Source organism: Gigantopelta aegis, chromosome 1 (assembly GCF_016097555.1).
Source record: "Gigantopelta aegis isolate Gae_Host chromosome 1, Gae_host_genome, whole genome shotgun sequence".
NCBI classification, from domain to species: domain Eukaryota; kingdom Metazoa; phylum Mollusca; class Gastropoda; order Neomphalida; family Peltospiridae; genus Gigantopelta; species Gigantopelta aegis.
This window is the reverse complement of record NC_054699.1, coordinates 45,042,163-45,057,602: the sequence shown is the minus strand read 5'-3', so window position 1 is coordinate 45,057,602 and position 15,440 is coordinate 45,042,163. Positions and strand designations below refer to the sequence as shown.

At 38.2% G+C, this 15,440-nt stretch overlaps 1 protein-coding gene across 1 annotated transcript; it reads left to right on the top strand.

The window, feature by feature from the left end:
* Positions 1–1,058: 1,058 nt before the first annotated feature.
* Positions 1,059–9,189, top strand: LOC121368339 (bcl-2-related ovarian killer protein-like). Its single transcript, XM_041493033.1, has 2 exons — positions 1,059–1,862; positions 8,805–9,189. The coding sequence occupies exons 1-2, from the start codon at positions 1,170–1,172 to the stop codon at positions 8,943–8,945; spliced, it is 834 nt and encodes a 277-aa protein (XP_041348967.1). The 5' UTR covers positions 1,059–1,169; the 3' UTR covers positions 8,946–9,189.
* The last annotated feature ends 6,251 nt before the right edge of the window (positions 9,190–15,440 follow it).

The following is a 15,440-nucleotide window of genomic DNA, read 5'->3' as shown; positions in this document are numbered from 1 at the left end:
ACTTCGTCAAGCGCTCATTCAGGAATGGAACAATATTCCACAGGCAGAAATCAACACTTTAGTCAATTCTATGCGCCTGCGATGCACTGCAGTGGTCAATTCAAGAGGTGGTCATACCCGTTATTAAGTGGGGTTTTTTTTTTTAAAACCCCTACCACACTTGGTCAAAATTTCTCCCAGTTTCTGTTAACCTATGGCCATGATTTTTGCACCAAACGATGCATCACGGAACACTCTTTAAACGCATATATAACAATTATTCACCCGGTTTGTTTTCATCAAGTTATGTTCAAGCAAAGTTAGCGGAAGTTTCTTATTTTGTTCAGTATATATATATATATATATATATATATATATATATAATATAAAACATGAAATAAAGCTTTACAGAGAGAAATATTCGGTCTAATATGCAACATAAGCCATTGGCATAGCAAATGGCGAGGGGATGTGTGTGAGATGAGGACCCTATCACACCTCCCCCCCCCCCCCCCCCCCCGGACCTTTTATATATTCTTATCGCTCCATAAATCAATTTATAGACAGTGTGGTTGCTCCCACCCACCAATGTTGGTGGCCCCCTAAAATAAAATCCTGACTGCGCCAGTGGCATGAGCAACTTCTGTATGCACTCTATCACAACCAGCAAAGTAAACCTACATGTACATCCCACAGCCTTTGTAAGCGCGTGTGCGGGAATTTTAACAGGACACTGCGTGTTCATATTCGGGACCCCCCCACCCCCCACCCCTCCATCCCATATTCGGGACCCTACCACCACCACCCCTTCCAAGTCCAGCCCACAGTACGCCCCTGACGTGTGTAGCATGTAACTGTTTTCTATCTTGCTGGTGTGGCTTTAATCACGAGGAAACGATCGATCCACCTTTTTCTGATTGCTATCTGTGCAAATACCTCGCCTGCTTGCACTAAGTAACTTCCAGAAACACGGACCTTTAATCACAATATAACTTCAAACGCAATTGGTTTGACACACTTGATATATGGACCCAGATAAGCAGCTGTTGTGCACTGTGAGCTCACATATAAATATAGACCTATATCAGTATTTGAATACATATCAATGTACATACCGATTGTGAGGTGTATATTTAAACTGACGACATGCATTTCACGCAGATTAAAGGAAAATCCATATCTCTTGGCGGATGTATCGAAGAAAGTTTACGCCTAAGCTGTCCTTGTCTTTTAAGGACGTAGTGACATCGAAAACGGAACTCAAGACCAAAGACACCAGTAAGAGGAATCGTAACGTTTGCGCTGGATCAAGAACCCACGCGCATGTCTGCAAGGACAAAAACAAAGACGCAAACCCAGATTCATGGATCTCCTTTGTCAAGAAGCTTTGGAATAAAGTGCCGTCTTGGCCAGCGAGATCTCAGGACGAGTTACCTGCTGATTTTAAACACCCTGATAAGAGTATGGACGTGGCCATGGCAATATGCAAGGACTACATACACCAGAAGCTGCAGCGCAAGGGATACTCAACAGGCAGGACGAGACTCTATGCCTCTCACTGCGCATACTCGGTATATTTCGTAAAAGCGGGCTACGTTCTTGAACGGCTTTACCCGAAGGTTTACACAGATGTCTCGAGGAAGATCGCCATGACTATGACGTCATCAACTGTCGTGAAAAACACCCTTACTTCCGTTTTGGATATCATGTTCCGGGAGAGTATTACCTGGGGCAAGATCGTATCGATGTTTGCCATTTCCGCTTCCTTCGCTGAAGAGTGTGTTCAACAAGGGCACTCGGAGTTTGTCGATGACGTCATAAACTGTGTTGGAAATTTTGTGGCCCTGCATCTTGTAGAGTGGCTAGTGAAGCAAGGCGGATGGGTAAGTGCAAATTTCAAACCATCAAAATTACGTCGTAAACTATGTTGGAAATGTTGTGTCCCGACATTTTATAGAGTGGCTAGTGAAGCAAATCAAATCAAATCATTTATTTATATATGAATCATATAAACATGGCATGGTATACATTGGACAACATACATAATTAAAATATAAAATGGTAAGATCAGACACATAGTAATAATAATGATGACAATGATTGTATACGTGTAATAGTTATACGACATGTACACGTAAATGTGTGCAGTGTCACTGAGTGAGTATACGTGTTTATTCAAGTTGGTGTTGTAGTAGAGGGTCTGGTAAGTTCATTTTGCCTATGGTTGAACATTTCATAACAGAATTGTCCAACAGTTGGAGTTACTTGTTCTGGGCCGTCAAGAAGGAAAACACATTTTTCCAGTTCAGACAGAAATGTGAACTCAGAACATATTTGACCGACTTTATAGTATAGTATTTTTCTTAAATGCATATTTATTGGACACCGAGTCAAAAAATGAATCTCATCTTCTGGTTCTTTTTGGCACAGCCGGCATATACGGTCATTTCTATGGATATTCCTATAACGTCCTACCTCGATTTCCAGTCTGTGAGCACATAAACGTAGTTTTGTGAGAGCTTGTCTAAAATTGGTATTTTTTTTTTATATTTCAAGTAATTTGTTTTTAATATGTTTAAATATTTGCAGCTTTTTAGATTTCTGTAGCTTGATTTTAAAGTGTTCGTAATATCTGTCATCAAGGATTTTGTTAGCGTAGCTAGAGTTTGATTTTGGGTGAATTTTAGCGTTAGTTAATAGACTTATGTCAAAGTTGTTATTATCAAGCATATCTTGTAAATAAGCATGCCAGCCTATGTTGTGTTGTGTTTGTAGCTCTTTGCTACAGGATACTGCATCATATAATATAGATCTTGATTCTTCTACATTTTCTAGGTACATAAAATATTTACAAATATTTGTATGTATGCTATTTATAAGTGGGTAGCGCCCCAGTTCACTCCTGCAGGCAATGTTAACACTGTTTCGTGGAACTTGAAGATTAATTTTACAGAATTTTATATGTAATTTTTCGAAGGGTTCAGACTCTAATATGTCAAAGAATTTGTATTGGTTGTGTTTCTTTAGTTTGCCATGCAGTTCCGTGCCCCATACTTCCGAGTTATAGAGTAGAATAGGTTTAATTAGTGTATCAAACAGTTGATTATATATATGTGGCATGGCGGATGGAAGATGGACACATTTTAAACCATGAAACAATTGTTTGTCTCGGTTTTATAAAACGGTAACAAATCCAGTGGGTTGCTTGCGGACATACTCCTAAGGACTCCAATCGGAACACCTCATCACATTCCGCTACGCTAGATGTAGGCTCGGACACAAGTTGTAGGAATACACCAAATTTTCATGTATTTGGTGACGCGGTTAGGACGAAGTTCGTAACATAATGTAGTTCGATCAAATATGGAACATCTTTTGACACAACATTTTTTTTTAATTATAAAATTATTATTCTGGAGTTACTTAAGCAAATATTATGTGTGGGATCGAGTACATTGTAGTTATTTATTACAATCACATGTGAAAATAGCATAATATTGTAATTTAACTCTGATATTGGACGTTTAAGATATTTTTTAAAATGTTGCTAAACATGGACAGTGGGTACAATGCAATATTTTAATTATAACATTTAAGAGTTCTATGGTTTAGTATTTTAAATGTCCAGTATCACAATAAACTATTTTAAAAAGCCCCACTTAGTTCTTTGGGGGAGCTGAACCTAATGGCAATATGTACCAAGAAACAGCTGATTAAACAGACTGATTTTTTTTTTAATTGTTCTTAAATGTGAAAGCGCTGGATTGTTTAAAAAGCTGACTTGTCACTATTTCTATGGAACATGCTCGCCAACTGCACACATTAACTGTGATATAGATTTAACCGTGGTTCATGAGTAAAGATAAAGATATGACTAAAAAATTGTTTCGTGATGGATTTGTATTTTCAATCTGTTTTAGAAACTTCTGAAAAAGGTTACTTCAACATATTTAATTATAGTTAAAATTGAAGAAATTGTAATAAATTTATTTTGGAATTTAATAATTTTATTTACACATCTGTCACATTCTGTAACTGTCAGTAGGTTTAAAACCTAATGTGTCTGTTATATTTTGTATTATATCATTCTCGCGTATTCTCTTCGATGCATTTGTTGTTGTATTAAGTTGTCTATTCACTGAAGCACAGAATGAGCAATTATATTCCATGGCCATTTTTGATCATGTGACTGAAAAAAGTTCCGTCCAAAATGGTGACGCATTGTGTCCGAGTTTATATTTCGTAGAAATGTACGAGGAGTTCCGATTGGTAAGGACTCCTGGCTTTGCCGGAATTAAACGAAAATGCACGAATCTGGATAACAACATTTAGGCTTATTCATATTAGCATTACTACCAAACAACTATATAGGGTTGCAAACGAATCACTACACATTGTTACATTGTTAAATAGATTAGTCCACAATTAATTTTTAGGGTAAATGATTGAAATACTTGGTAAAAAGGTCTTAGGTTAGCACATTTTCCCCGAATATCTGCATCATTTTTGGCTGAATTTGAGGTTTTGGCATGGGGGGGGGGGGGGGGGGGGAGAGACAGTTGCCCTGGCCCCCTGTCTCGTACGCTTATGCTTGCGGACAAACGGACTCATCTGATTGTGAGGTGATGTAAGCAAAATACATAGAAATAAACACCCAGCATCTTAATAATACCACCTTTGATGCTTAATGCTTAAATTAAGAAGTTAAAAAAGAATGTACTAGTATACTATATATACTACTCAAAAGAATTTAAGGGTCATTATTTTCTGAATGTCAATTATATTAGCTAGACCATAATGTCACGCATGGTATTGTTCCATTTTGACGAAAGTGGGTCTAAACAACCCATATATGAATTAAAATCCACTGTCATTGACACTGTCGACTAGTTCTAATGGCGAAAACATGCTTACATTTGCACGTAAATTAGGGCGAAAGCGAAAGGTCTGCTAAGTGCCCATAACTTGCTTTTTCACAAAGCGCTTCATTTGCACGCTTTGCACGTGTATTCCATGTTCCCAATGCTGAATTTCCGTATAATTGGAGCTTGCGTTCGTGTACGGTGCACACTCCAAATTCGACAATGGTACGACTTCAACTGACTATCGAAGATCGAGGAAGGGCTATTGCTTGGCTTCAGGATGGCAATACGCAAAGAAATGTTGCTCTGAGACTTGGTGTCAGTCAGAGTGTCGTTGGCCGACTGTGGCAACGGTACCAAGCAACGAATTCTGTTCGAAATCGTCCACGTTCGGGAAGACCCCGAAGCACTACAAATAGAGAGGACCGCTACATCACCAATATGACTCTACGTCAACGCACAACCACTGCACGCCGATTACGTGACAATCTACGGACTGCGACTGGAACTCGAGTGTCTGATCAAACCATACGCAATCGTCTGAGAGCCAATAATCTACGCTGCCGTCGCCAGGCTGTTCGACCACCACTCCTACCACGTCACAGAACGGCCAGACGTCACTGGTGCACGCTTCATCTGCGGTGGCAACGTGTTCAGTGGGGTCGAGTGATGTTCACTGATGCGTCCAGGTTTAGTCTCCAGTTCAACGACGGTCGGGTTCGTGTCTACAGACGTCCTGGGGAGCGCTTCGCTGACGTTAACGTTAGACAACGTCACCGTTTCGGTGGTGGCAGCTTCATGGTGTGGGGCGGCATCTCTATCCACCACAGGACCCCCCCCCCCCCCCTATGTGGTGGATGGCAATCTGAATGGAATCCGCGATCTGAATGAGATTATCCGGCCGTTGGTTCTCCCAGGCCTTCAGCAGATTGGCGGCGGGGCAGTTCTGCAGGATGACAATGCCAGACCCCACCGCGCCAGGGTGGTAACGGACTTTCTCAGACAACAAGGTATCGCCAGGATGGATTGGCCAGCATATTCGCCTGACTTGGCCCCAATAGAGTAGGCCTGGGACGAATTAGGCAGGAGAGTTCGGGATAACCATGTCCCTCCGCCCAACCTTCATGATCTGGGTCAACTTCTTATGGCAGAGTGGCAGGCCATTCCCCAAGAGTTCTTCAGACGTCTGATCAACAGCATGAGGCAACGATGTGTCGAGTGTATTCGCGCCAGGGGTGGATTCACACACTATTAAACGAATGTTCTAATGTGTAAAATCCATGTTTGACAACCTTCAACTTTGACAGCATGTCATGTGACTTTCTTGTATACAGTGAATTTTATTTGTGGTTTTTTGTAAATATGGAACAATAAATAAAAAATTTGGTGTAGTTTACATCATCAATCTAATACACTCTGAAACTTATTTGGTTATACATTTTTGACCCTTAAATTCTTTTGAGTAGTATATAATAATAATAAAAGACAAAAGCTGCAAGTTCGTATAGCAATGGACTACATAATATTTATCGTTCCATGACAAACTTCGTCACATGCAGAACATGTTTCAGTATCAGAGGAGGGCAGGCGCCGATCCACATATTTTTAATAGTGGCCGGGGCCCAAAACGTGGCCCCGTGCTTATAAACCTTAAAGTCTAAACTTTAATACAGTCCAGACTTTTAACGTCATGGCAACGCCATTCAAATAGCATTACGTTAAAGTCTGGACTTAAGTCTAGACTTTAAGTTTTATAAGCATTTTGCAAGTTTGCATTTAAAATTTTTTTTTGGCCCTTCCTGAATTCACGCGTGCACAAGACAGTTATTATTCGACTTTTTACTGAGAAGGGGCAATGCACACACGCATGCAGTTTAGCCACCCCATTTTCACAGTGGAGGAAAGGGAAGGGGAGAGTGTTTCCGACGCCTGTCGATATAACTGTTCGCGTAAGATGATTTTAACGACCCGTACATGATATTTACTTCATGTGTAAGTTCTGCTTAAATTAGCCAAGGAATATATCCACTCAACACGGGTAAAACACTGCAACGACAATCACGGTAGGCCTAGTAACTAGTTAGTAGTTGTCATTAGGTTACTAGTATTAGACCCAGGCACATTTCACATTTACGATCCCCGTCGGTGGGCCCATTAGACTATTTCTCGCTCCAGTCAGTGCACCACAACTGGTATATCAAAGGCCGTGGTTTGTGCTATCCTGTCTGTGGGATGGTGCATATAAAAGATCTCTTGCTACGAATGGAAAAATGTAGCTGGTTTCCTCTCTCTGTCAAAATGATCATATGTTTGACATCCAATAACCGATGATTAATAAATCAATGTGCTCTGGTGGTATCGTTAAACAAAACATCTTTTTTTATTTAGTTCACATTTATGTATTTTAAAAATAAACATGATTATAAATGTCAAACAATGATTCTTTTCGCATATTTCTGAAGTATGTACGCAGTATCGCTTTGACACAAATAAGCATATTAAAAACGTCAAAGCACTGTTGACGTCACGTGAAAGAAATGTTGACGTTTTTATAGTAATGTTTACGGGCAATTTTCGCAACTTTACGGAAAATGTCGAAATGCCATTGTACTGTTTGCCTGGGTGAACTGACAGGTATTCGCGAAATAAGACTACTGTCGTGCTACACTGAGAAATCATAAACTTATATTAATTTAAATACGATTTTGTGTTCGGAGATCATAGCAAGAAAAACAAGAAAAAGGATCTAAGCTCTGACATAATAGACTGACATGTACTGTAATTGTTTACATCGGTTTCAGTAATAGTTTTGTTTTCTAAGCACCTAAAAACTACCCTCAGAGCACGTGTTACTTCCGATTTTAAATTTTCCCAGAAATCTCCGTACAGTGCAACGAAAAATCTGCATTTCTACAGGACAGCGTTTTACAAGGGTGCATTAAGTCTCAGATAATTGAAATACATTAGTTTCAATGAGAGAAAGAAAGAAATGTTTTATTTAACGACGCACTCAACACATTTTATTTACGGTTATATGGCGTCAGACATATGGTTAAGGACCACACAGAGTTTGAGAGGAAACCCGCTGTCGCCACTACATGGGCACCGCTTTCCGATTAGCAGCAAGGGGTCTTTTATTTGCGCTTCCCACAGGCAGGATAGCACAAACCATGGGCTTTCTTGAACCAGTTATGGATCACTGGTCGGTACAAGTGGTTTTACATCTACCCACTGAGCCTTGCGGAGCACTCACTCAGCGTTTGGAGTCGGTATCTGGATTAAAAATCCCATGCCTCGACTGGGATCCGAACCCAGTACCTACCAGCCTGTATAGTTTCAACGAGAGCGTCTACAGACTGAATGTGTGGTTCTGCAAAACGCACTCGGCCAACCACTTGCAATGGAATAATCGTGTATGGTAGATATGGCCTAAACACAATCGGCACACGCACAGTCGAATCGCACGCACGCGCCGCTTCATATCTATATGAGCATTCAGCTACGTTTTAAAGGGGCATTCCCGAGTTTGCTGCATTGTAAGATGTTTTCGACTAATAAAATATTTCTATGATTAAACTTGCATATTAAATATCTTTTCTTGTTTAGAATATCAGTGTCTGTATATTCAATGTGTTTCTGGTCGTCTTAATATTTGTAAGAAGTCCAAACTGGATTTTGTCTTCAAATAATTTTGTAAGTACGAAATTATTTTTTTTAGCAAATAAAATGAAATTTAACCTAGTACAAATATTAGAACGATCAGAAACACGTTTAATATACAGCCACTAATATTTAATGCAGAAAAATATATTTGGTATGTAATTATAGTCGTTAAAAAGTCTCTGTTAGTCGATAACATCTTAAAAATTGCAGAAAACTCAGGAATGTCCCTTTAAAGCAACTCGTTGTACGATCAGTGGTCTCTAACGGACACTCATGTAGTATTCTCTATCTCTTTTGCAGGAAGATTTCAAGAAGATATTCATCGGGAATACCAACAACGTTGGGCTGTCCGTCGTCGTGGGCGTGTTGACAGCACTCGTGGGAGTGATCACAACACTGACTGTCATAATAGATATAATAAACTTGGGCGACCCCAAGTGACCCGTTTCTTCTAATAGACAATGAAGTGACGTCATTACTCCTGTTCAGGGCCCATATTACGAAATCGTATAACCATCGTAGGCTATGACGACAGTATGCTGTAGTGACGTCCTAGACTACGATCGTTTTACGATTTCGTAGCGCTAAGATAGCTTCGAAAATATGGACGCTGCTTAATAGGCCCTGGGGCGAGACGTAGCCCAGTGGTACAGCGCTTCCTCGATGCGCGGTCGGTGTGCCCCATTGAGCTATTTTCTCGTTCCAGCCAGTGCATCACTACTGGTATATCAAAGGCCGTGGTATGTACTACCTTGTCTGTGGGATGGTGCATATAAAAGATCCCTTGCTGCTAATCGAAAAAAAGTAACCCATGAAGTGGCGACAGCGGGTTTCCTCTCTCAATATCTGTGTGGTCCTTAACCATATGTCTGACGCCATATAACCGTAAATATAATGTGTTGATTGTGTTGAGTGCGTCGTTAAATAAAATATTTCTTTCTTTCTTTCTAGTAGGCCCTATTGGGCTTCGGACAAACCTTTGTGATCGACCATCACTTTGTCCAGATCGATGATCGATGAATAATCGATTCAATGTACATTGTTTTTGTTCAAGTATATATTTATTAAAATTAAAAAATATTTTCTCCTTTAATCATGCATTTTTATGTGGGTTTTTTGTATTAAAACTGTTAAATACATATACTAAACATACAGCCCTACGCACGAGCGCACAGACACCCTCACCAGTGTTAAATAACACACAACACTCTCTCTCTCTCTCTCTCTCTCTCTCTCTCTCTCTCTCTCTCTCTCTCATTTATATATATCCTCCCTCCCTCTCCTATTTCTTTTCTCTGTCTCAAACACAAAATGAACGTTTTAAGGAGTGAAGCGGGTAGCCTACAATTTGTACGCTAGTGAAAATGCTGACCTTGCGTGTTTTCCCTTCCTAAAACATATTCAGGGGACTATGACATAGGACCTACACTCGAGTAAGTAATCGCGGTCAGTTGACAAATACCCTAACAGGTACAATCACGTTCATATTCCAAGACGATGAAGCGAACATGTGGTTAACCCATTGGCGTAGCCAACATTTTAAATTGGGGGGGGGGGGGGGGGGAGACACTATATACGAGTTGTGTTATAGCGCGACAAACAACTATAAAAGGTGGTAAAAAGAAAACGAGGTGTGATTTAGCGGACCCTGCAATGTTTTGTGGGGAGGGATGCATGTAAAAAGAAACATGGATTTCCATACATATATTATTGCCACAGACAACAATTAATTACGCTATATGTTTCTATGGAGCGTTAGTGGCAAGCCCATGGATTTTGGTATGTACCTTTGTCTGCCTGGGGGAAACATACCCTGTAAAGGACAACCCCTGTTGTCCAGCGCTTTCCTCCAGGATATTGGTTTAAACAAACACGCCCACTAAACCTGCCTGGAGTTACCCATTTTACACAAAAAGCACTACTTTTGCATGGGCCGGAATTACCACAAACAAGTCTTCAATGTCAACCAATTACATGTTCACAAACTACATGCTCTCCCCTGTCAACTTGAGTCAAATAGTTGCCGCTTCAAAGCTGTCTGCATTGAAATAATCAGTCAAACTGCAGACTACATTTTCCGGGAAGATAACCGTGATATGTGACCGTTTCACGCATTTTTTGCATGTTAAGGCTTCGGGCAGATGGGATACATACCTCTCAAGACACCCATTGCATTTTAAAGAAACAATACAACAAACCTTTCCATATGTTTATTAAATATTTAAAAAAAATAGTATTTCATTTTGTACAAAACAAGTTCATTAAATATATTTAGTTAATAGTATAAAATCATCAATATTATGTATATATAAAAGTATTATAAAATAATAATAATGCCGTTTTAAAATGTACACACCAATTACCCACATTATCGCTGATAAATTACTAAGAATATTAATTTATTAACCTGAGCAAACAACATTTGACCAATTTTCTGTAACCCATTCCAAGAAATTTGGTAAGGCAAGCACGGCGAAGCAGAGGGCTGGCGGCCCTAACCCCCCCCCCCCCCCCCCCCCCAAATATATATATATATATATATATTCTGAATCAAAATATTATTGGTAGTAAATCTTAAGTCAGAGAGAGAGAGAGAGAGAGAGAGAGAGAGAGAATTACTATGTAGTTAATATAAGTGTAAATATATGGGTCCATAAAAGCTTTGCGCCCTTGATCTGTCAGCCCCTCTCCCCCAATGTCTACAGTGTTTACAAAGTGTGTTTTAAGTCTTACCGTATTTGAAGTGCGCGGTTTTTAGTGCTGCATGGGCGAGGGACGCGGCAAAAGGATGCAACAAAACTAATGTCTACGCTATCAACAGCAATGATAACACATGAGCCAGTTCACTGCGTCCGATTTCCACATTCCGCTCCCGCCACCAGGCACATGAAAAACGGCCATAACCGCATATTGTTACAATATCTAAATACCTGCGTTTAAGAAACCCACACTTCATAAAATTCAGCCCTTAATGTTTAATTACTGAATAAGGCAATGACAGATAGTAATTGTTTGTGAATGCTTTGTAATATTTGTTGTAACTATTGAACATCAAAATAAAAAGGTGAGAGTACACCGCTCAATTCCGTCAGTGCTAAGTACAAATAATACACATTACTTAATGTCCTGTTGTATGTCAGTCTATCAAGTTGAACATCAATATGTCCTGTTGTATGTCAGTCTATCAAGTTGTACATCTGTATGTTCTGTTGTATGTCAGTCTATCAAGTTGTACATCTGTCTCTTCTGTTGTATGCCAGTCTATCAAGTTGTACATCTGTCCGTCCTGTTGTATGTCAGTCTATCAAGTTGTACATCTGTCTCTTCTGTTGTATGTCAGTCTATCAAGTTGTACATCTGTCCGTTCTGTTGTATGTCAGTCTATCAAGTTGTACATCTGTCTCTTCTGTTGTATGCCAGTCTATCAAGTTGTACATCTGTCCGTTCTGTTGTATGTCATTCTATCAAGTTGTACATCAATTCGTTCTGTTGTATGTCAGTCTATCAAGTTGTACATCAATCCGTTCTGTTGTATGTCAGTCTATCAAGTTGTACATCTGTCTCTTCTGTTGTATGTCAGTCTATCAAGTTGTGCATCTGTCTCTTCTGTTGTATGTCAGTCTATCAAGTTGTACATCTGTCTCTTCTGTTGTATGTCAGTCTATCAAGTTGTACATCTGTCTGTTCTGTTGTATGTCAGTCTATCAAGTTGTACATCTGTCTGTTCTGTTCTGTTGTATGTCAGTCTATCAAGTTGTACATCTGTCCGTTCTGTTGTATGTCAGTCTATCAAGTTGTACATCAATCCGTTCTGTTGTATGTCAGTCTATCAAGTTGTACATCTGTCTCTTCTGTTGTATGTCAGTCTATCAAGTTGTACATCTGTCTCTTCTGTTGTATGTCATTCTATCAAGTTGTACATTTGTCTGTCCTGTTGTATGTCAGTCTATCAAGTTGTACATCTGTCTGTTCTGTTGTATGTCAGTCTATCAAGTTGTACATCAATCCGTTCTCTTGTATGTCAGTCTATCAAGTTGTACATCAATCCGTTCTCTTGTATGTCAGTCTATCAAGTTGTACATCTGTCTGTTCTATCAGGTTGTACATCTGTCTCTTCTGTTGTATGCCAGTCTATCAAGTTGTACATCAATCCATTCTGTTGTATGTCAGTCTATCAAGTTGTACATCTGTCTCTTCTGTTGTATGTCAGTCTATCAAGTTGTACATCTGTCTCTTCTGTTGTATGTCAGTCTATCAAGTTGTACATCTGTCTGTTCTGTTGTATGTCAGTCTATCAAGTTGTACATCTGTCTGTTCTGTTGTATGTCAGTCTATCAAGTTGTACATCTGTCTGTTCTGTTGTATGTCATTCTATCAAGTTGTACATCTGTCTGTTCTATCAGGTTGTACATCTGTCTGTCCTGTTGTATGTCAGTCTATCAAGTTGTACATCAATATGTCCTGTTGTATTTCAGTCTGTCAAGTTGTACATCAATATGTCCTGTTGTATGTCAGTCTATCAAGTTGTAAATCAATATGTCCTGTTGTATGTCAGTCCATCAAGTTGTACATCAATATGTCCTGTTGTATATCAGTCTGTCAAGTTGCACATCAATCTGTCCTGTTGTACGTCAGTCTATCAAGTTGTACATCCATCTGTTCTGTTGTATGTCAGTCTACCAAGTTGTACTTCCGTCTGTTGTATGTCAGTCTATCAAGTTGTACATGTCTGTTCTGTTGTACATAATTATGTCTGTTCTGTTGTACATAATTATGTCTGTCCTGTTGTATATGGCTGTTCCATTGTACATATGTCTGTTCTGTTGTGTTGTACATAGGTCTGTCCTGTTGTACATAATTATGTCTGTCCTGTTGTACATAATTATGTCTGTTCTGTTGTACTTCAGTCTGTCCTTTGAAACAATCCAGGGAATGTAACAAGCATTAAAAATACTGTTGCTAAAAAATATATTGCACCATACCCCAAGTGTTAATAAATATTACAGTTGTAACAGGACTGTATGATAATGTCATAAATATAACAATAGTAATAAATAACCCACTACAATAATTCACTTACTTGAAATAGTTTGTCTATCGCAAGTACGCAAGTAAACACCTGAAGACAGATATACAGGTGTTCCAGTTTATATAAATATACTGACCAATAACAAAACACAAATAGTTTAATATATACACACATGTATATGCATTGTGTGTGAATGTATATATATGTGTGTGAGTATATGTTTGTATCTATCTATCTATCTATCTATGTATCTATTTATCTATCTTTTATCTATCTATCTATCTATCTATCTATCTATCTTTTATATATATATATATATATATATATTTTAAAAAACAATTTAAAGAAATAATGATCCTTTTACATGTTTCAATGTTATCTTCAGAAAGGATCTGCTAAATAACTGCTAAATATGACGTCATACATATTATGACGTTACTGTAGTAGAAGGGGATTGATTTAATTACGTCATTGTTGCTTTTATCTAACGAAGAGCATTAAGAAGTGGACAAAACTTTCTAATAAAATACATTTCCTTTGTCTTTCTTTTCATTTCATCATTGGTATCTATGTGATAAAATGGGAAAATGGTGAATTTAATATCTTTTTGTGCCGCACATGTATTTAAATGTGAACTCAAGGGTATGCATCTTGTTTCTGGTTGTTTTATTTGCTGTTTGTGTACGCGTACTCTGGCTCTCAGCTGATTGGTATGACCAATGTATTGTTCTTTGCAACCTTGGCATGTAATTACATAAATAACATTGTTAACCGAACAATCCATATCCCTGTGTACCCAAAATAAACCTTTGTGGTTGAATTCTATATGTGTGCCTTCTAAAATATGTTGGCATGTACCACAGTTACTTCAGTTACACTTTTTGACACTGCATTTATGTTCTACTGTTGTAGATTCAAATCGTGCTTTTGTCAGTATCTGTTTCAAGTTTTTGCTTTGTCTCTTACTATTTATAATTGAAATAGAGTCTAGTATGGATGACATTTTTTCATTTTGTTTTAAAATGTGCAATTCTGACGAGATCTTTTTATATATATCGGGGTTCTGCGGGTTATGGGTGGATACAAATGCCAGCGGCCTTTTCGCTGAAACGATTTGTTTTGGTTTTAAAAGATATTTTCTATCTAATACTACCGCCTTTTCGATACTATCTGATATTAGCTGTTTTGGATAACCTCGCGTTTATTAAATTATATTAAATTCACCATTTTCCCATTTTATCACATAGATACCAATGATGAAATGAAAAGAAAGACAAAGGAAATGTATTTTATTAGAAAGTTTTGTCCACTTCTTAATGCTCTTCGTTAGATAAAAGCAACAATGACGTAATTAAATCAATCCCCTTCTACTACAGTAACGTCATAATATGTATGACGTCATATTTAGCAGTTATTTAGCAGATCCTTTCTGAAGATAACATTGAAACATGTAAAAGGATCATTATTTCTTTAAATTGTTTTTTAAAATACATATATACTGTACACTTGTTTTCTTTTATCATTTTTATTTATATATATATATATATATATATATATATATATATATATATATATATATATATATACACACACACACACACAGTGAAACTCCTCAAAACCGGACAACCTTGGGACCAAGTAAAAAGTCCAGTTTTCAGAGGTATCCGGTTTAGAGAGGTTCTCTTCTACACAGATATTTAAAAAAGGACCAAGTAAAATGTCCGGTTTTGTATATATATTTGTTGATTATCTGCTCTAATCCATATATAGAGTCATTTTGAACGAGACGTCATACTATCAGACATATAAAATACAATAGAATAAAAACCTGTGATATTGAAACACAGTCAATGTTATAAATGTCGTATATGTCAAGGTCACAGTAACATAACAAAATAAAAATCTAC